Here is a 19,343-nt window from a genome sequence, read left to right as displayed (position 1 = left end):
AAGATCGGTGTGATAAAATGCTTCCCCAATTTCCCAATGGCGCTATTTACATCCGGCGAAATCGAAGTCATAAAATGCTCGTAGCTTCCGGTTTCTTAGGCCATAGAGATGTTTGGAGCCACTCTGGTCTCTGATCAGCTCTATGGTCAGCTGGCTGAATCACCGGCTGCATTCTCAGGTTCCCTGTTGAGACAGGAGAGCCAGAGAAAAACACGGAAGACGGTGGGGGGGGGGGGGCATTCCCTCCCACGGCTTGTAAAAGCAGTCTAGAGGCTAATTAGCCGCTAGGATTGCTTTTACATGAAAGCCGACCGCTGGCTGAAAAGAGTGATACCAAGATGATACCTAAACCTGCAGGCATCATTCTGGTATAACCACTCAAAGTCGTGAATGGCGTACCTGAAGACAAAAAAATGGTTAACAATAAAGCACAGTAAACGGTAAAGTATAAAAAATTGCATACCTGAAAAGCAAACATGATAAAACATAACAACAATAAAACATTGCAGAATAGAATACAGTAAAAAAGAGCAGAACAATAGAGAGAGAATAGATAGAGAGAGATCAATAAAACGACAACTATTTTTTTTTTATTTTATATATATATTTTTTTTTTTACACTTTTTTTGTAACTAACTTTTATAACGGTAACCGGTTCCAGGTTCGGGTCTCTCAAAATGCGATGGCATCTTGGGAGACCCTGTGAAAGTGTGCCTAGTCTGTGCAATGCTGTACCCTACGCTAATACTCAACTAGTGAATGGTAGCGTTCAAAACATTCACCAATGCAAAGACCAGGATTGTCAGGACAGGAGGGACAATAATAGAGGGTGTCACGCCTATATCCGCGCTTGCTGCAGACACAACATCTTTTTTGGGGGGGTTCGTTGGGTAGGGGTACTCGGGAGGACATAAAGAAAATGCCTCTCATGCAGCCGACTGCATTTGATTGGGGATGTGAATGGGGGAAGTACGGGCGCTGCAGAAGCGGTGGGTTCCCAATTAGGATTGGCGAATGCAGCAGGAAGGGCACTATGGGCACGACGGGCCTGTGTTTGTCTTCTTGGTGGCAGCGGGACACTACTTGTGCTTGCCACCTCACCAGCTTGAACTGCACTTATGGGACTCGCCACGTCACCAAGTGTTGCTGCAGTGCTGGTTTGACTACGACCGGGGTGTACTAGGGCGCTGGTGCTTGCCAGTTCACCAAAACGCTACCAAAAAAACTGTTAGCGATCGCAGGGATCAGGCCTGACTCTGCGAACGCTGCAGTTATGTGTTTAGTGTTTTGTAAGTGTCAGTGATCGATCGATACTGCACTTGGGTGGGCTGGGCTGGGCCGGGCGGAGGGGCAAAACACAGGTGCTAGCAGGTATCTGGGCTGATCCCGCTAACACTGCGTTTTTGGGAACCCTAAACTGCTGGGGACGCTAGTATAGATCTGATCAGATCAGATATTGATCCGTTCAGATACTATACCACTAAGGGAGGTGTACGCTGCGTGCGTGGGTGTTAGCGGTACTGGCGCTAACCTGACGCTGCCTGGGGCTGGTGCTTGCCAGTTCACCAAAACGCTACCAAAAAAACTGTTAGCGATCGCAGGGATCAGGCCTGACTCTGCGAACGCTGCAGTTATGCGTTTAGTGTTTTGTAAGGGACAGTGATCGATCGATACTGCACTTGGGTGGGCCGGGCGGAGGGGCAAAACGCAGGTGCTAGCGGGTATCTGGGCTGATCCCGCTAACACTGCGTTTTTGGGAACCCTAAACTGCTGGGGACGCTAGTATAGATCTGATCGGATCAGATATTGATCCGTACAGATACTATACCACTAAGGGAGGCGTATGCTGCGTGCATGGGTGTTAGCGGTACTGGCGCTAATCTGACGCTGCCTGGGGCGACGCATATCACCGCCGGGCGATCAGGGGGCTAAACCTTTATTCGGTAATAAACGGCGGGTGCCCTGACACTATAAAAAATAAACGAACTAACCAGCGTCAACCGTAACGTTTATACGGTGATCAGTGGTGAAAGGGTTAACTAGGGGGCAATCAAGGGGTTAAAACATTTATTAGATAGTATATGGGGGTCCCTGACGCTATAAAACGCTGACGGCGAACCTAAATATTTACGTCCCTAACTAGCGTCACCAGTGACACTAATACAGCGATCAGAAAAATGATCGCTTAGTGACACTGGTGACAGGGGGTGATCAAGGGGTTAAAACTTTATTGGGGGGGTTAGGGGGGTACCCTAGACCTAAAGGGGGGTAATACTAACTGTCCCAACACTGTAACTGTCACAAACTGACACCATGCAGTAATCAGAAAAAAAAAAAAAAAAAAAAAACCTGCTGGTGTCAGTTTGTGCCGGGGGGGGGGGGGGGTGATTGGGGGGGGATCGGGGGGCGATCGGGGGGGGATCGGGGTGTTTTGTATGCCTGGCATGTTCTACTGTGTGTGTAGTGTGTTGTGCACTTACATTGATGTCTTCTCCCCTCGGCGCTGGAACGGAATACCGAGCTGAGGGGAGATGACATCATTTCCTTTGCTGCTGTTTAGCATACAGCAGCAAAGGAATGTTCCCATTGGCCGGCGGCGATCGCGAGGGGGGGGCCACGAACGGATGGCCTCCCCCTCATCTCGGATCGCCGGGGAACAGAACGGGACCGCCTCGGGCGGCGGGGGGGGGTCCGATCGGACCCCCCACCCGCGGAAGGCAAATCACGTACATGTACGTGATTTTGCCTGCCCGTGCCGCTTTGCCGACGTAAATCGGCGTTAGGCGGTCCTTAAGTGGATAATGACGATGGCCCTAAAAATGTGTCAAAAATGTCCGATGTGTCCGCCATAATGTTGCAGTCACAATAAAAATCGCTGATCGCCGCCATTTAAAAAAAAAATTATTAATAAAAATGCCATAAAACTATCCCCTATTTTGTAAACGCTATAACTTTTGCGCAAACTGATCAATAATCGCTTATTGTGATTTTTTTTACCAAAAATATGTAGAAGAATACATATCGGCCTAAACTGAGGAAAAAAATAGTTTTTTTTATATATTTTTGGGGGTTATTTATTATAGCAAAAAGTAAAAAATAATGCGTTTTTTTTTAAATTGTCGCTCTTTTTTTGTTTATAGTGCAAAAAAAAAATACCACCATAAGAAAGCTCTATCTGTGGGAAAAAAAGGATGTCAATTTTGTTTGGGAACCACGTCGCACGACCGCGCAATTGTCAGTTAAAGTGACGCAGTGCCGAATCGCAAAAAGTGCTCTGGTCAGGAAGGGGGTAAATTCTTCCGGGGCTGAAGTGGTTAATGTGAGATCTGGGGTCAAAAAGACCTCAGATTTCTCATTTAAACTTAAGAAACAATAATAACATTTTTTTTTTTTTTTTTTAATTTTTTTAATTAAAAAAAATTGTCCCCTTAATGCCATTGGGCGGAAGTGACGTTTGACGTTGCTGCTGTCATCAGATGGCACAGAGTCGAGTGGGGGCCATCATTCCCTCACTTGACTTAGTGCCAAGCAGGGAAAAGGATCGGATCATCTCCGCCGACGGCTCCGGTAAGCGGCGCCCGCCCCTGAAGAAAATCCGGTAAGCGGCGCCCGCCCCGAAGAAAATACCGGGGTTATGGCAGCTGTCTGCTGCCATAACAACAGTATTTAACGTCAAAGGACCGTTATCGGCCGCGGTCGGTCCAGAAGTGGTTAAAGTGATTTTAAAGAAAAAAATAAAAAAAAAAAGAAAAAAACAAAAAAACAGACTTTTCTGCTCTGTGAAATGGTTTTGCACAGAGCATCCCTGGCTCCTACTCTTTTGGGGTACCCTGCCAGCGCTCCTCCCCCCTGCCCCTAATAGCAGGCTCGCTCCAGAGCCACGCTCTGTGTGTCCATTCACGCACACAGCGTGGCCCAGCCCCCCTGCTCTCTCCTCATTGGCTCACTGACTGTGATTGACAGCAGCAATAGCCAATGGCTTCCACTGCTGTGTGAGCCAATGGGGGATAGAGAGACCCTGAAGAGCCACTGCTCTCATGCACATCGCTAGATAGAGATGGGGCTCAGGTAAGTATAAGGGGGGCTGGGGGGGGGAGCTGCACCCAGAAGATTTGTTTTACCTTAATGCAGAGAATACATTAAGATAAAAAAAAAACAAAAAAAAAAAACATGAGCCTTTAGAACCACTTTAATACTAATTAGTTCATTATTAGCATTTTTTATCTTTTCACATTATGCTTCAGTTCTGATGAAAGGAGCAGAGCTAAGCCTTCAAAACGTGTTAACCTCTGTATTCACTTTGTTAGGAATAAACCTTTTTTTGTGACCTGAATATTACAGTTTAGCACTTCAGTCCTGGATCTATTCGATTGTCTTTACAACTTAAGATCATTTTGGAAATCCTTCATTGATGTGCTAAACCTGCCAGTAGACATGTGTACTGACAAAAAAAATTGTTCATTTTCGTTTAATTCCTTTTTTTTTTGCTTTTTTTCAGAAATTCGAAAATGCAGAAATTGGAATTCCTGAATTTCGAATTTTCAAATTTCAAATTTCCAAATTCCGAATTTTCAAATTTTATGAATTTTTGAATTCCGAATTTTTGGAATTCGATAATTCGGAAATTCAGAAATTCGAAAAATCTGAAAAAAAGAAAGAAAATCAGTAAAATTCGAAATAACTAACTAATAATAACTATTAAATTATAGGTATTGAAATTTCCTTTCAAATTTGGCTGTTAGTGAACATAACGAATACAAATTTATCTGAAGTTACGAATTATCCCAAATAACGAATGCCGCATGTAAACAAATGGAATGGAACAAATTAAAAATAATAATAAAAAGGTTTTATTATTATTATTATTTATTATTATTAGATCGTTACGTTCCATTCGTTTAGATACGGCATTCGTTATTTCAGATAATTCGTAACTTCAGATAAATTCGTATTTGTTACGTTCACTAACAGCCAAATTTGAAAGGAATTCCAATACCTATAATTTAATATTTATTATTAGTTAGTTATTATTTCAGATTTTCGAATCTTCAGATTTTCATTCTTTTTGAATGTTCAGATTTTCAAATTTCCTAATTTCTGACATTTTGAATTTCCGAACTTCCGAAATTTCCAATTTCCAAAAATTCGGAAATTCGAAATTCGGAAATTAACTAAATTGTCAAAATTCGTTAAAAAAAACGAATTCGGAACTAAACTAATTGCACATGTCTACCTGCCAGCCTGATACTCATACCAGCATTAAAGTGCTGCGCAAACTATTGGCGCTGTATAAATCATGTATATTAATTAGTACTAATGGATCAAAACAACAATATGAATCCATCATTAAAGTAATGCACACTGACTCTGTTGTTAGCACCTCTGTCTTGCAGCATGGGGGGTCCTCAGTTTGTACTCGGGTCAGGACTTTATCTGCAGGGGGTTAAACCTCCGGGCCCCCCCTCGTCATTGGACCACCCCATGTACATATACTGCAGCAGGGCGCAAAATCACGTACCTGTACGCGATTCCTCTCTTCGGCTCTGGGGCATGCGCGCACGCCGGTGGAGCCCCCACTCCCACTGTGATTGGACACAGCAAAAGCCAATCAGCAGGGTCTGGCAGAAACCCAGCAATCATTTGGAGAGAGGCAGAACGGTAGTCTGCCTATGTAAACAAGGCAGATCGCCATTCTACTACCGTTTCCCCGAAAATAAGACCTAGCGTGATTGTCGGTGATGGCTGCAATATAAGCCCTACCCCCCCCAAATAAGCCCTACCCTGTTTCCCTGAAAATAAGACCTACAAGGGCTTATTTGGGGGGTAGGGCTTATATTGCAGCCATCACCGACAATCACGTTAGGTCTTATTTTCGGGGAAACAGGGTAGTAAGAAAGACAGAGATCTTGTGTTTCTGCGAAGCAGGAACACGGATCTCTGTCTTTCTTCAGTTAAGCCATCCCCCACACAGATAGAAAGCACTCCCAGGGAACACATTTAACCCTTTGATTGCCCCTGATGTCAACCCCCTTCCCTGCCGCTACATTTTTTTTTTAGCACTGTATCGGTGTCACTGGTCCCCAAAAAGTGTCACTTAGTGTCAGATTTGACCGCCGCAATGTCGCAGTCCTGCTAGAAACCGATTATCGCCACCATTACTAGTAAAAACAATAAAAAGCAAAAAAAAGTCCATAAAAACATCCCATAGTTTGTAGACGCTATAGCTTTTGCGCAAACCAATCAATATACGCTTATTGGGATTTTTGTTTTACCGAAAATATGTAGCAGAATACATATTGACCTAAAAATGAAAAAATCTTGCGAGCTACCAGAGATTATCACAACTGTATAAATAAATATATCCTGAAACAATATCAATAAATTGTGAAGAAATTAGATTTTTTTACATTTTTTTTTACAAGAGAGGGTTTACAGGTACAAAACATGATTTAAATACATTAAATGCACATATCCTCTGAAGGGTCTGGTGACAGGGTCTCTTTAGCCCACCTCCAGAGTTTGGTGTATTGCACTGTTTGGCTGGTGTTGCTCAATAATCCGGTGTCAGTAAGTGTCTCGGGTAGGTCCTTCGTTGGTAGGATTGTCCCAGATTAGGACGCCTGCCCTTGCAGCTGACTCCTTTTCTTCATCAGCTCCTCAGCCCTCTTCTTCTGATAGTCCTGCATGCAATCTTTAAAGTTCTGCACCTGCGCCTGACACTTCCTCCAGTCCTGGTGCTCCGCCATGCACTCCTGTATAGCGTAATGAAAGGCCGTGCAGCCGGTCCGAGCAATCATCTGATCCACCGGGTCATCCTCGTCCTCCACTTTTCGACTGCGGTCGTGAGCCTGCGGTGTTGGAGCGGACATTCTGTATGGGGAGAGATGATGGGGAGAAGAATGAGGAAGACATACCAGGAATATACACCGACCAGCCATAACATTATGACCGCTGACAGGTAAAGTGAATAACATTGATAATCTCATTACAAAGGCATCTGAAAGTGGATGGGATATAGAAAGCAGCAAGTGAACATGTTGTCCTTGAAGTTGCTTTGTTAAAAAATGACCAAGTGTAAGGATTTGCGGGACAAGAGCCAAATTTTAATGTCTAGATGACTGGGTCAGAGCAGCTCCAAAACTGCAGCTCTTATGGGATGTTCCCTGTCTGCAGTGGTCAGGACCGACCAAAAGTGGTCCATGGAATGAAAACTGGGTCATGGAAGGCCAAGACTCATTGATGGAGGCCAGAGGGGAAAGGCTCATTGATGGAGGCCGGAGGGGAAAGGCTCATTAAAGAAGGCCGGAGGGGAAAGGCTCATTGATGAAGGCCGGAAGGGGAAAGGCTCATTGATGAAGGCCGGCGGGGAAAGGCTCATTGATGGAGGCCGGAGGGGAAAGGCTCATTGATGGAGGCCGGAGGGGAAAGGCTCATTGATCAAGGCCGGAGGGGAAAGGCTCATTGATCAAGGCCGGAGGGGAAAGGCTCATTGATCAAGGCCGGAGGGGAAAGGCTCATTGATCAAGGCCGGAGGGGAAAGGCTCATTGATCAAGGCCGGAGGGGAAAGGCTCATTGATGAGGGCCGGAGGGGAAAGGCTCATTGATGAGGGCCGGAGGGGAAAGGCTCATTGATGAGGGCCGGAGGGGAAAGGCTCATTGATGAGGGCCGGAGGGGAAAGGCTCATTGATGAGGGCCGGAGGGGAAAGGCTCATTGATGAAGGCCGGAGGGGAAAGGCTCATTGATGAAGGCCGGAGGGGAAAGGCTCATTGATGAAGGCCGGAGGGGAAAGGCTCATTGATGAAGGCCGGAGGGGAAAGGCTCATTGATGAAGGCCGGAGGGGAAAGGCTCATTGATGGAGGCAGGAGGGGAAAGGCTCATTGATGAAGGCCGGAGGGGAAAGGCTCATTGATGGGGGCCGGAGGGGAAAGGCTCATTGATGAAGGCCGGAGGGGAAAGGCTCATTGATGAAGGCCGGAGGGGAAAGGCTCATTGATGAAGGCGGGAGGGGAAAGGCTCATTGATGGAGGCCGGAGGGGAAAGGCTCATTGATGGAGGCCGGAGGGGAAAGGCTCATTGATGGAGGCCGGAGGGGAAAGGCTCATTGATGGAGGCCGGAGGGGAAAGGCTCATTGATGGAGGCCGGAGGGGAAAGGCTCATTGATGGAGGCCGGAGGGGAAAGGCTCATTGATGGAGGCCAGAAGGGAAAGGCTCATTGATGGAGGCCGGAGGGGAAAGGCTCATTGATGGAGGCCGGAGGGGAAAGGCTCATTGATGGAGGCCGGAGGGGAAAGGCTCATTGATGGAGGCCGGAGGGGAAAGGCTCACTGATGGAGGCCGGAGGGGAAAGGCTCATTGATGGAGGCCGGAGGGGAAAGGCTCATTGATGGAGGCCGGAGGGGAAAGGCTCATTGATGGAGGCCGGATGGGAAAGGCTCATTGATGGAGGCCGGAGGGGAAAGGCTCATTGATGGAGGCGGGGGGAGGCTGGCCTCTGTAGTCTGATCCAATAGTAGAGCTACTGGAACTCAAATTGCTGAAAAAGTGAATGCTGGTTCCTATAGAAAGGTGTCAGAACATACAGAGCATCGCAGTTTGTTGTGTATAGGGTTGTGTAGTGGCAGACCGGTCAGGGTGTCCATGCTGACCCATTTTTACAGCCAAAAATGCCTACAATGGGCACGTGAACATCAAAACAGGACCACGGAGCAATGGAAGAGGGTGGCTTGGTCTGATGAATTAGATTTTCTTTTACATCATGTGTATGGCTGGGTGTATGTGTATCACTTATCTGGAGATGGCACCAGGATGCAGTATAGGAAGAAGAGAAGCTGGCGGAGACAGTGTGAGGTTCTGCTAGGAAACCTGGGGTCCTGCCATTGATGTGAATGTTACTTGACACGTACCACCTACCTAAACATTGCTGCTGATTAAGTACACCCCTTCAGGGGAAACTGTACAGTATTCCCTGGACTCTTTAGCAGCATAATGTGCCCTGCCACACTGCAAAAATGGTTCAAGAATTGTTTGACAATTAGTTTAAGGCATTGACTTGGCCTCCAAATTCTTCCGATCTCAAACCAGTCAAGCATCTGTGGTATGTTCTGGAAAAACAAGTCCGATCCATGGAGGCCCCACCTTGCAACTTACAAGACTTAAAGGATTTACTACTGACAGTTTGGTACCAGATACCACAGCGTACCTTCAAAAGGTCTAGTGGAGTCCATGCCATGACGGGTCAGGGCTATTTTGGCTGCAAAAGGGGGGCCTGCTCAATGTTCAGTTGGTGGTCTGATTATGGCTTATGGCTGATCGGTGTATATAATGTAACATAGGAGGGGTCATTTCAGGAGGGCACTTTAGGTGCAGTATTTAACCACTTCCAGCCCAAGGACGTCATATGATGTGCTGGACTTTGGGTGGGGATATCTGAATGATGGGTGCAGCTGTAGGCATCATCCAGATATCATCTTTTTAGGCCGGCGATTCTGTGCACCACAAGAACAATCATAGCGGCAGTTCAGCCGCTTGATCGTTCTTACAGGGGGCTGGAGGGGACACTCCCCCCCCCCCCTCCGATGGTTCTCCGGCGAGCACCACCAGAAGTTGATCATAGAGATTATGGTCCCCAGTCATCTCTATGACCCCCTTATTACGTCACGTCCGGGCCGGCGGATGTAAACAATGCCGGGAACTCGGCTGGAAAGGCTGAGACAGTTAATTTTTTTTTTTTTTATCTCGGTCTTTCCAGCCTGCAGGAGCGATGTGGGGTCTTATAGGCCTTATATGTAAAAAGGTCTTATAGGTAAAAAGGTAATGCATTTGAGGGCTAAAAATATGATTGCAAGTTAAAGGACAAGTCCAGCCAGATCTCGTTTGGCTGTACTTCTATGGATCACAGGAGGGCAATTCGTTTTGCACTCCTGTGACCCGTTTTCAGCAGACAGCAGGCTGAAGTCTGCTCTCTGCTGACATCACAGAAATCGGTCCAGGCACCGCGTCATCCCGACAAGGGAAGTCAGGATCCACCAGGTGCCTGGACTGACCCCCGGCTCAGCCCCACAGCCTGAGACGGCCCGCTCCGCCCCCTCCACAGCTCGGCGCTCCAATGAGCGAGGAGGGAGAAGAGCAGAGAGCTGTGACCCACAGTCTGCAGCTCTCTGCTCACTAAGCTGTGAAAACCGAGTGATCAGCAGTGTACGATCGCTCCGTTCTCAGTGTAGAGGCGCCGGGGGACAGATGCAGCATCCACCTAGGTAAGTATGATTAGGGAAAGAAAAAAAGAAACCCATACTACTCTTTAGAATCCTGGGGGGGGGGGGGGGGGGTGGAACCTCTGGGGGAAACCAGGATGGATGGAGATCTGGGGGTCCTAGTAGATCACAGACTGAGCAAAAGCGTGTAATGTGTAGTGCCAAGGTGCAGTATGCATTACAAAGAGCATTTACTCAAGAGATGAATATATACCCTGTTTCCCCGAAAATAAGACCTAGCGTGATTGTCGTGATGGCTGCAATATAAGCCCTACCCCCCAAATAAGCCTTAGTTAAAGTCCTTGTAGGTCTTATTTTCAGGGTAGGGCTTATTTTCGGGGAAACAGGGTAGGGCTTATTTGGGGGGGGGGGGGGGGTAGGGCTTATATTGCAGCCATCACTGACAATCACGCTAGGTCTTATTTTCGGGGAAACAGGGTAATTCCACCGCTCTACAAAACTTTGGTTCGGCCACATTTTGAGTATGCTGTCCAGTTCTGGTCACCAGTCCTCAGGAAGGAAGCCCTGGAACTGAGGAAAGTCCTGAGAAATGTGACAAAATGAATAAGAGGACTGGATGACCTCAATTATGAGGAACGACTACAAGCACTAAATGTGTTCCCCCTGGAGAAGAGACGCTCGAGAGGAGATCGGATCGCAATATACTAGCATAGGGAATAAACTATTCAGTCTCATGGAGTTTAATAGGACAAGCGGCCACTCAATGAAGTTGGAGAAGTGGTTTAATCTTAACCTCTTCCCTACCGCGCTATAGCTGATATATGGCTACACAGCAGCTCTCCAGTTCTGGGAGGGAGTCCTCATGAGAATGTGCTTCCCGCATGTCTACCGGGGCGCGCAGCGGGAAATGTTTGTGATCGCTGTGTGCCTTGGACTCAGTTCGGGGTGAAGGGCCAATCACAGTGACCACATGTGAACAGCCCTGCCGGTTATCGGCTCTCCATTCCTCACACAGAGACACCATGTAAGGAAAGGAGATCCAATCTGACAGGGCACAGGGGGTACAGAATTTACACTGATATTCAGGGCACTGATTATCAGTGCAGCCCCATCAGTGCCGCTTATTAGTGAAGCCTATCAGCGGCCATAAGCGCAGCCTCATCAGCGCCCATAAGCGCAGCCTCATCAGTGCCCATCAGCGCAGCCTCATCAGCGCCCATCAGCACAGCCTCATCAGTGCCAATCCATGCCCACCAGTGCCTATAACCACAGCCTCATCAATGCCCATCAGCGCATCCTCATCAGTGCCCATCAGCGCAGCCTCATCAGTGCAGCCTCATCGGCACTGATGGGTGCTGATGAGGCTGCGCTGATGGGCACTGAGGCTTCGCTGATGGGCACTGAGGCTTCGCTGATGGGCACTGATGAGGCTGCGATGATGAGGAGGCGCAGATAGGCTTCACTAATAAGTGCGCTGCCTCTCTCTGCAGCGCCCATCAGCGCAGCCTCAGTGCCCATAAGCGCAGCATCATCAATGCCCATCAACACAGCCTCATCAGTGCCAATCAATGCCCATCAGTGCCTATAAGCACAGCCTCAGCATTGCCACCTCATCAGTGCCCATCAGTGCTCCTAAGCGCAGCCTCATCAGTGCCCATCAGTGCAGCTTCATCAGTGGCCATCAGCACAGCCTCATCTGCCAATCAATGCCCATCATTGCCTAAAAGCACAGCCTCATCAGTGCCACCCCATTAGCACCTATCAGTGCTCATAAGCGCAGCCTCATCAGTGCCCATCAGCATAGCCTCAGTGCCCAAAAGTGCAGCCTCATCAGCACCACCTCATCAGTGCCCATCAGCGCAGCCTCATCAGCTCCGCCTCGTCAGTGCCCATCAGCGCACATCAGTGAAAAAAATACTTACTTGCAAAGTTTTACAACAGAAACTAAGAAAAAATTTTTTTTCAAAATGTTCAGTCTTTTTTCGTTTATTTAGCAAAAAATAAAAACCCAGGGGTGATGAAATACCATCAAAAGAAAGCTCTGTCTGTCTAAAAAAAAAAAAAAAATTATAAAAATATCATATGGGTACAGTTTGCATCATTCAAAGTGTGACAGCGCTGAAAGCTGAAAAATGGTCTGGGCAGGAAGGGGGTGCAAATGCCCATTATTGAGGTGGTTAACTACGTAGAGGGTTCTTTACTGTTAGAGTGGTAAGGATGTGGAACTCCCTTCCACAGTTGGTGGTGTTAGCGTGTCGATAATTTATAAAAAAAACCTCCTAGAAGGGCATCTTACCGAATGGGGATATGAAAACTAGTATTACCATAAACACACTCACACACACGGGATGGACTGGTGTCTTTAATCAACCTTACCAATAGAACTATGAATGGCGTCGCGCTGCCTCTGTGTGTTATTTTACACCGTGCCAGGAGCTCCGACACAGGACAAACATGTTGCCATTCTCCTGAAGTTGCTCGCTGTCTGGCTGCCTCTCTCTGCAGTCCCTGGCCTACAGCAAGCCATGCAGACAAGGACTTGTGACTTTCCTGTTCTGTTTACTTGTTCCCAGCCAGGGACACACAGTCCTGAAAGCAGAGGATCACCATGACAACCAGTGTTTTCTATAGGATGCCAGCAATGGCACAACCCCCACTTCTCTGGCAGGTTTATATTTATTTCTATAGCAGCCCTTTGATAGAGAACCTCTATGGAGCTAAGGAGAGGACTCCCCTGGTCATCAGGGGCAGCACATGTCACATAATACAGACAATGTCTCACCTGGACAAACTCTCTTGTTTCCTTTCGAATCCTCTCCTACCTCTTATTTCTCTTTTTACAACACTTTCCAATGTCACCAAACTATATTCCTTGCAATGTTTTCCTGTTTGTTTGTTTTCAAAACTGTCCTCGGCTTCTGTGTTAAGAATTACACAGTGTCGGCCATTTTTATGAAGCCCACTGTATTCAAACAGATACAGACGATCCTACAGAAAATGGCAGCGAAACGGAGACAAAGGTTACAGGCGGTGTTCCGTCAGAATTGGTCACTTCCCGTTTCGTCGCCGCCATATTGCTACACCCCCGCACTCCTCCATAGTAACGATACACCGAGAAGGCGGCAAGCGGACATCTTGTTACACCCACCGGAGTTTTGCATCTCGCAGTTATTTTTAACAGGAAACTGAGCTTATAAGATGAAATACAGTATTTGGAAATCCATCGGACAGTTTACATGTTGAATTATAAAAGCAGTTGTGTTTTGTCAAATTAGCAAATCTATGAGGTCAGCAGGCTTGCCAATGCTTTTAAAATTCAACATCTAAACGGTCCGTCGGATTTCTATATACTGTATTTCACCTTATAAGCTCCGTTTTCTGTTAAAAAATAAATGTGGTATGCAAAACTCCGGTGGGTGTAACAAGATGTCCGCTTGGCCCCTCCTCGGTGTATCTTTGCTATGGAGGAGAGCGGGGTGTAGCAAGATGGCGGCGACGGAACGTCACTTCTGTTACTAATTCTGAACCGCAACAAGATGAATCTACAGAAAAATGGCTCCAGAAATGGAGACACTTAGTGTCATATTTTTCCACCATATTTTTTAATAATATATTTCTGGAGGTTTCCACATGTGCTTCCGGTTGTCATTTGGTCTCCAGCAAAATGTCTGCCAGGATTTACATCCAGAGTGACTGGGCTCAGAGTCTCAGGTGATTGTGGGGAGATATCAGGGTGTTATTATTGTTATGATGGAAAGTGTGTGTAAATATCAGGGTGTTGTTGTTATTATGGGATATCACATGGTGGGGAGTTTCTAGGGTTGCCACCTTTTCTTCAAACCAAACCCGAACACCTTTGCGGCGCACAGCAATTTTTTTGTAGTACACGCTATAGTAAAGTACCTGGGACACCTTTTGGGTTACCCAAGGAGAGTAGTAATGAGGTGTGCTACAGGGAACAGTGGCTGTGGCCAAATTGCATTAACAGTAGGGGGGAAGGGGGGGGGGCTTAAAGAGGTTGTAAACCTTCGTGTTTTTTCACCTTAATGTATCCTATGCATTAAGGTGAAAAACACCTGGCAGTCACCGGCCCCCCAGCCCCCGTTTTACTTACCTGAACCCCTTCATTCAGTCGGCGGGGACGCGCTGTCCCTCTCTCCACAGGCTCCTGGCTCTTGATTGGACAGATTGATATCAGCGCAGTCATTGGCTCCTGCTGCTGTCAATCATATCCAATGATGCGTACGCTGGGGCCGAGTCCTGCATTCGGCCTCTATGGACGCAGAATACCTGACTCGGGAGCCCGCAAGGTAACCCCCGGGAGAACGCTTCTCCCAGGGGGTTATCTGATGTGGGGAGGAGTCGCCGAGGGACCCCAGAAGATGAGGTCCGGGGCCACTCTGTGCAAAACGAGCTGCACAGCGGAGTTAAGTATGATATGTTTGTTTAACAAAAAAAAAAATGACCCTTACGATCACTTTAAAGGGGTATGGTTTAATAAAACAAAAGCATTCGTGTACACATAAAATATGATTCAATTAATAGAAGAAATGTCAGTTAAAATATGAAACTAGCCTACCTTAAAAGTGGACACTGTCAGCCAGTAGAGCAGAATATGGTGTCAGTAAAGCAGAGATTGGTGTCAGTAGAGCAGTGGACGGTGTCAGTAGGGCAGTGGACGGTGTCAGTAGGCTAGTGGACGGTGTCAGTAGGCTAGTGGACGGTGTCAGTAGGCTAGTGGACGGTGTCAGTAGGCTAGTGGACGGTGTCAGTAGGCTAGTGGACGGTGTCAGTAGGCTAGTGGACGGTGTCAGTGGGGCAGTGGACGGTGTCAGTGGGGCAGTGGACGGTGTCAGTATTGCAGTGGACGGTGTCAGTAAAGCAGAGATTGGTGTTAGTAGAGCAGGGGATGGTGTCAGTAGAGATTGTTTAGAGCTATCTGGGTGTGGAGTGTCAGTCGCACAGCTGCAGTAGCAATCATGAGAACTCCTTGCTTGCTCTTTAAAATCTTCAAAATGTATTGACTCTCCATAAAAGACACAGACAGCAGATGTAAACGCGTTTCAGCCTTGCGGGCCTTGTACACTACAAATGCCATATACAAAAATGCCACAATATATAGCAGTGGCGACAGGTGCTCCAAATTTTTGGGGGGGCGCAATCAAACTGAAAAATTCTGAAAAAAACATCGATGGCAGCCTTGCTGCCCCATCAAACACCGCTACTGTGACCCTGCCCACTCGCCGTCTGCCCGGCACTTAACCTATCTCGGTGGCGGGTCAGGCAGCGGGTAACGGCGGCGAGCTGTGGGACCTTGCAGACGGGTCAGAGAGTGTCCTCCATGCATCTTCTACCCTCCTCCTGATAGGCGCCTGTCCTTTCAGCCAATCAGGTGATGGTTATCAGACCTGCGCTACCTGATTGGTGGAGAGGCGGATCAGTGTTAGAAAAGCAAATGAATATTCGCTTTTCTAACACACCTGGAACGACTCCGAGCGCAATGCTTTGCGCTCCGAGTTCACCTTTTTTTGAAGCCCATTAGAGCCTAAGGCTCTAATCGGGTGCTTCTAAAACACCCCTCCACCGCTGTAATTCAGGCGCCCGGCGTCCGAAAAGGGGCCAGACACCTGAATAGCGGGCGGCGGCGGCCATGGATAGATTCTTGCATTGCATGAATCTATCCATTAGTCAGAGAGGGGGAGGCGCCCGTGCGCCTTTAATGGAGGCACCGCCACTAATGTATAGTGTGTAAACCCCTCCTGGCAGCACATGTCATTAATTTGCCAATTTAGTAGATAATCAGAGTTACCTGGAGAGTGGCAGCCACACTTGTAAACAAGGCCAAAAACTTGCATACTATGCCGCTCACCACCACTACCGGCTCCTGGTCACACAGAGGCGCTTCCCTGAACCTCTAGAGTGGAGCGGCTAGAACTGTTTTTGTGGAATTTCCGCCGGCGGGAAAAAATTTAAAAGTCAGCAGCTAAAAATACTGCAGCTGCTGCTTTTTAATATTAGGACACTTACCTGTCCAGGGCACCTGCAATGTCGGCACCCCAGCCGATCTTCAGATCGACTCCCGGGTGCTGCCGCCGCCATTTCTGCTAAGGGAACCAGGCAGTGAAGACTTTCGGCTTCACTCCTGGTTCCCTACTGCCCATGCACGAGTTGTGTTGCGCGTTCTGATTGGTCCCTGCTGTCTTCTGGGATCTTCTGGGACCTGCTGTGTGTCTCCCAGAAGATCAAACGTCACTTCCGCCCATAGCTCTTAAAGGAGAAATTTTGTATTTATTTATTTTTTTCCCCCGAGTTACTTTTTTTTTTTTTTTTTTTTGCATTTTATTGTAAATATGAGATCTGATGTCTTTTTGACCCCAGGTCTCATATTTAAGAGGTCCTGTCATACTTTTTTTTTCTATTACAAGGGATGTTCTGTGGGGAGGCTGATCTGTGTCAAACCTGTGTCCTCTCTGAGCTGATGTCTCAGGATGGTGATAGGTGTGGAGCCTTTCTGAAATTTAGATCCTGTGTCTGTATATTGTGACATGCCAGGATGTATTCATACGGAGTTGTACAGTTTCTGACAGGTCCACTTTAATGAATGTTTTGTTTTCTTGTAGGAAGGTGGAAGGAGAGGCCTGGCTGTCCTGTAAGATTGCAGGTAATATATCTGTGAGCATAGAAAACCCCTCCCCCCCCCCTGTACTGTATGGAAAAAGATGTGCGCAAACTTTGCTAAAAGACATCTTAATTTCCCTCCCGTCTGCTGCTGAGATTATTCAAAAGGAGAGCTGCTGGGGGGTGGATGAGGTCATAGAGAGCCAGTAGTTGTTTGGTTAGGAATGAACTACAACACCCATGATGCTTCAGTACCCCCTAAGCCAAGGGGTAGGCAACCTCGATCCTCCAGCTGTTTTGAAACTACAAGTCCCATGAGACATTGCAAGACCCTGACAATCACAGGCATGACTCCTAGAGGCAGGGGCATGATGGGATTTGTAGTTTCACCACAGCTGGAGGGCCGGGGTTGCCTACCCCTGCGGCCTAGGCTATCAGGGAGGGGATGCCTGTAGCAGGCTGAAAGACAGTTTTGTATGAAGATGAATATTTAAAATGGAACTTCACTTTAACCCCTTCAGATCCGTGCTATAGCCAAATGACGGCTACAGCGCGGATCTGCTTTGCTGGGAGGCCGTCAATAAACATCCTCCCCTTTGCACGCTCCCCGCTCGCCCGGCGAGCGCTGTGATCACCTGAGTCAATGATACTCGGGTGATCACAGATCGGAGTAAGGGGTCGATCCCGGCCCCTTAGCACGTGATCAGCTGTTGTCCAATGACAGCTGATCATGTGATGTAAACAGAAGATCGGTAATCGTGTTTTTTTTTTCTCACGCTGACAGTGTGAGGAGAAAAAAGAGCCGATCATCGGCTTCTGTTGATGGGACATCGGGTCCCCAAGAGGAAGAGGCAAGGCCGCCTCATATGTGCCCACCAGTACCACCTGCCAGTGCCACGAATCAGTGCTCACCAGTACATAAGTGTATCAGTGCCACCTATCAATGCCCACCAGTGGTGCCAATCAGTACCCATCACTGCCACCCATCAGTGCCCATCACTGCCACCTATTAGTGCCCTTCAGTGCCACCTATCAACGCCCTTCAGTGCCACCTCATTAGTGCCGCCTCATTAGTGCCGCCTTATCAGTGCCCCTCAGTGCAGTCTCATCAGCGTACATCAATGAAGGAGAAAAATTACCTGTTTTCAAAATTTATTAACAAAATATAAAACTGTTTTGTATTTAAAAAAAAAAAATTAAAAAAATCAGTCTTCTTTAATTTTTTTTAACAAAAAATAAAAATCCCAGAGGTGATCAAATGCCAGCAAAAGAAAGCTCTATTTGTGGGAAAAAAATGATAAAAGTTTAATTTGTACACAGTGTAGCATGACCGCGCAATTGTCATTCAAAGAGTGACAGCGCTAAAAGCTGAAAATTGGTCTGGGCAGGAGGGGGGGTTTAGGTGCCCAGTAAGCAAGTGATTAAAATGGAAGTTCTGCTTTTCCTCCTCCCCGAAACCTGCTAACCTCCTCCCCACCTGTATTGGAGGCTTTTTTTTTTTTTTCAGGGAGTGGATACCTAAAGGGGATAATTAAGAAATGAATTAAAAACCGCACTCCCTTTAAAGTGCAAGTGCAAATAATTAACTAACAATCACAAAATTACAAGTCATGCAGGTGAAAATGATAATCACAAAAATTGTGGGAAATACTGTGTCAATAGTGACAACCATCAATAGCTTTCCTTTAGAGTCCAGTCAAAAAGCATCAAAATATCAAAGTGTTGGAATATCAAGCAGTGGAACCAAAATCAAAATTCAAAAAAAAATGGTGCTCAGAAAATAGTATGCGTTCTGGGTAAATCCTCCTAGTATTCGGCAAACATGGGTATCCGCAAAGTGGGTTCCTAGTTTGGTTCAGATTGCCTATTTTACTGGTCATCAACCCTGTCCTCCGGGCCCACTAACAGGCCAGGTTTTATGTATTACCTTGGGGAGATGCAGACTAGAATACTGCATTCACTGAGCAGCAAATGATATCACCTGGGATGTATTTCAGTTATTTGGCAAACCTGGCCTGTTAGTGGGCCCTGAGGACAGGAGTTGATGACCACTGGTCTATGTGATCCGAGGAGGGACGTTCGGCCCCCACGTCCTCCCACCTACAACCTCCTGGGAAATGTCACATGTTCCAGGAAGCCGCGGGTCCATTGAGACAGCTCCTCAATGGAGACTCCTGCATGTGCACTGGGAAGTTGGCTTTGAAGCTGCAGGGAGTCACAGGCAGCTTTCCACATGTCCAAGATGACTGGGGCCCGAAGACTGGCAAAGAACCGGCCCGCGTGAGGATGGTGCTGGATCCCTGGACAGGTAAATCACTTTTTTTTTTTTTTTTTTTATCAAAGTCAGCAGCTACAGGATTTGTAGCTATTGCCTTTTTTTTTCTCTAGAGTAAAGTTCCTCTTTTAGCCCCGGCGGTAAAACTGTGGCTCAACCACCTGCTTTTTACTGCCATCCGTGCCAACGAGCCCTTACAGACAGCTAAAAAAAAAATCATTGGTGTCATGCTGC

The 19,343-nt window shown here is 47.2% G+C and overlaps 2 protein-coding genes across 2 annotated transcripts in view; one reads left to right on the top strand and one right to left on the bottom strand.

Moving 5' to 3' along the window:
* Window positions 1–6,374: 6,374 nt before the first annotated feature.
* Window positions 6,375–13,111, bottom strand: COA4 (cytochrome c oxidase assembly factor 4 homolog). The gene is made up of 2 exons (XM_073617817.1): window positions 12,999–13,111; window positions 6,375–6,870 (listed from the first exon to the last, which is right to left on the bottom strand). Exon 2 carries the CDS (start codon window positions 6,867–6,869, stop codon window positions 6,612–6,614), a length of 258 nt encoding a protein of 85 aa, XP_073473918.1. The 5' UTR covers window position 6,870; window positions 12,999–13,111; the 3' UTR covers window positions 6,375–6,611.
* Window positions 13,112–13,832: 721 nt separating this feature from the next.
* Window positions 13,833–19,343, top strand: part of PAAF1 (proteasomal ATPase associated factor 1) — a 55,505-nt gene continuing 49,994 nt past the window's right edge. The window contains exons 1-2 of the mRNA XM_073612771.1: window positions 13,833–13,927; window positions 16,837–16,877. Of these exons, the coding sequence (XP_073468872.1) occupies window positions 13,881–13,927; window positions 16,837–16,877 (88 nt within the window). The 5' untranslated portion in view covers window positions 13,833–13,880. The remainder of the gene's footprint in view (window positions 13,928–16,836; window positions 16,878–19,343) is intronic.

The sequence above is a fragment of the Aquarana catesbeiana genome, linkage group LG02, assembly GCF_042186555.1.
Source record: "Aquarana catesbeiana isolate 2022-GZ linkage group LG02, ASM4218655v1, whole genome shotgun sequence".
Lineage (NCBI taxonomy): Eukaryota > Metazoa > Chordata > Amphibia > Anura > Ranidae > Aquarana > Aquarana catesbeiana.
The sequence above is the reverse complement of the archived record's forward strand: the minus strand, read 5'-3'. Positions and strand labels throughout refer to the sequence as shown.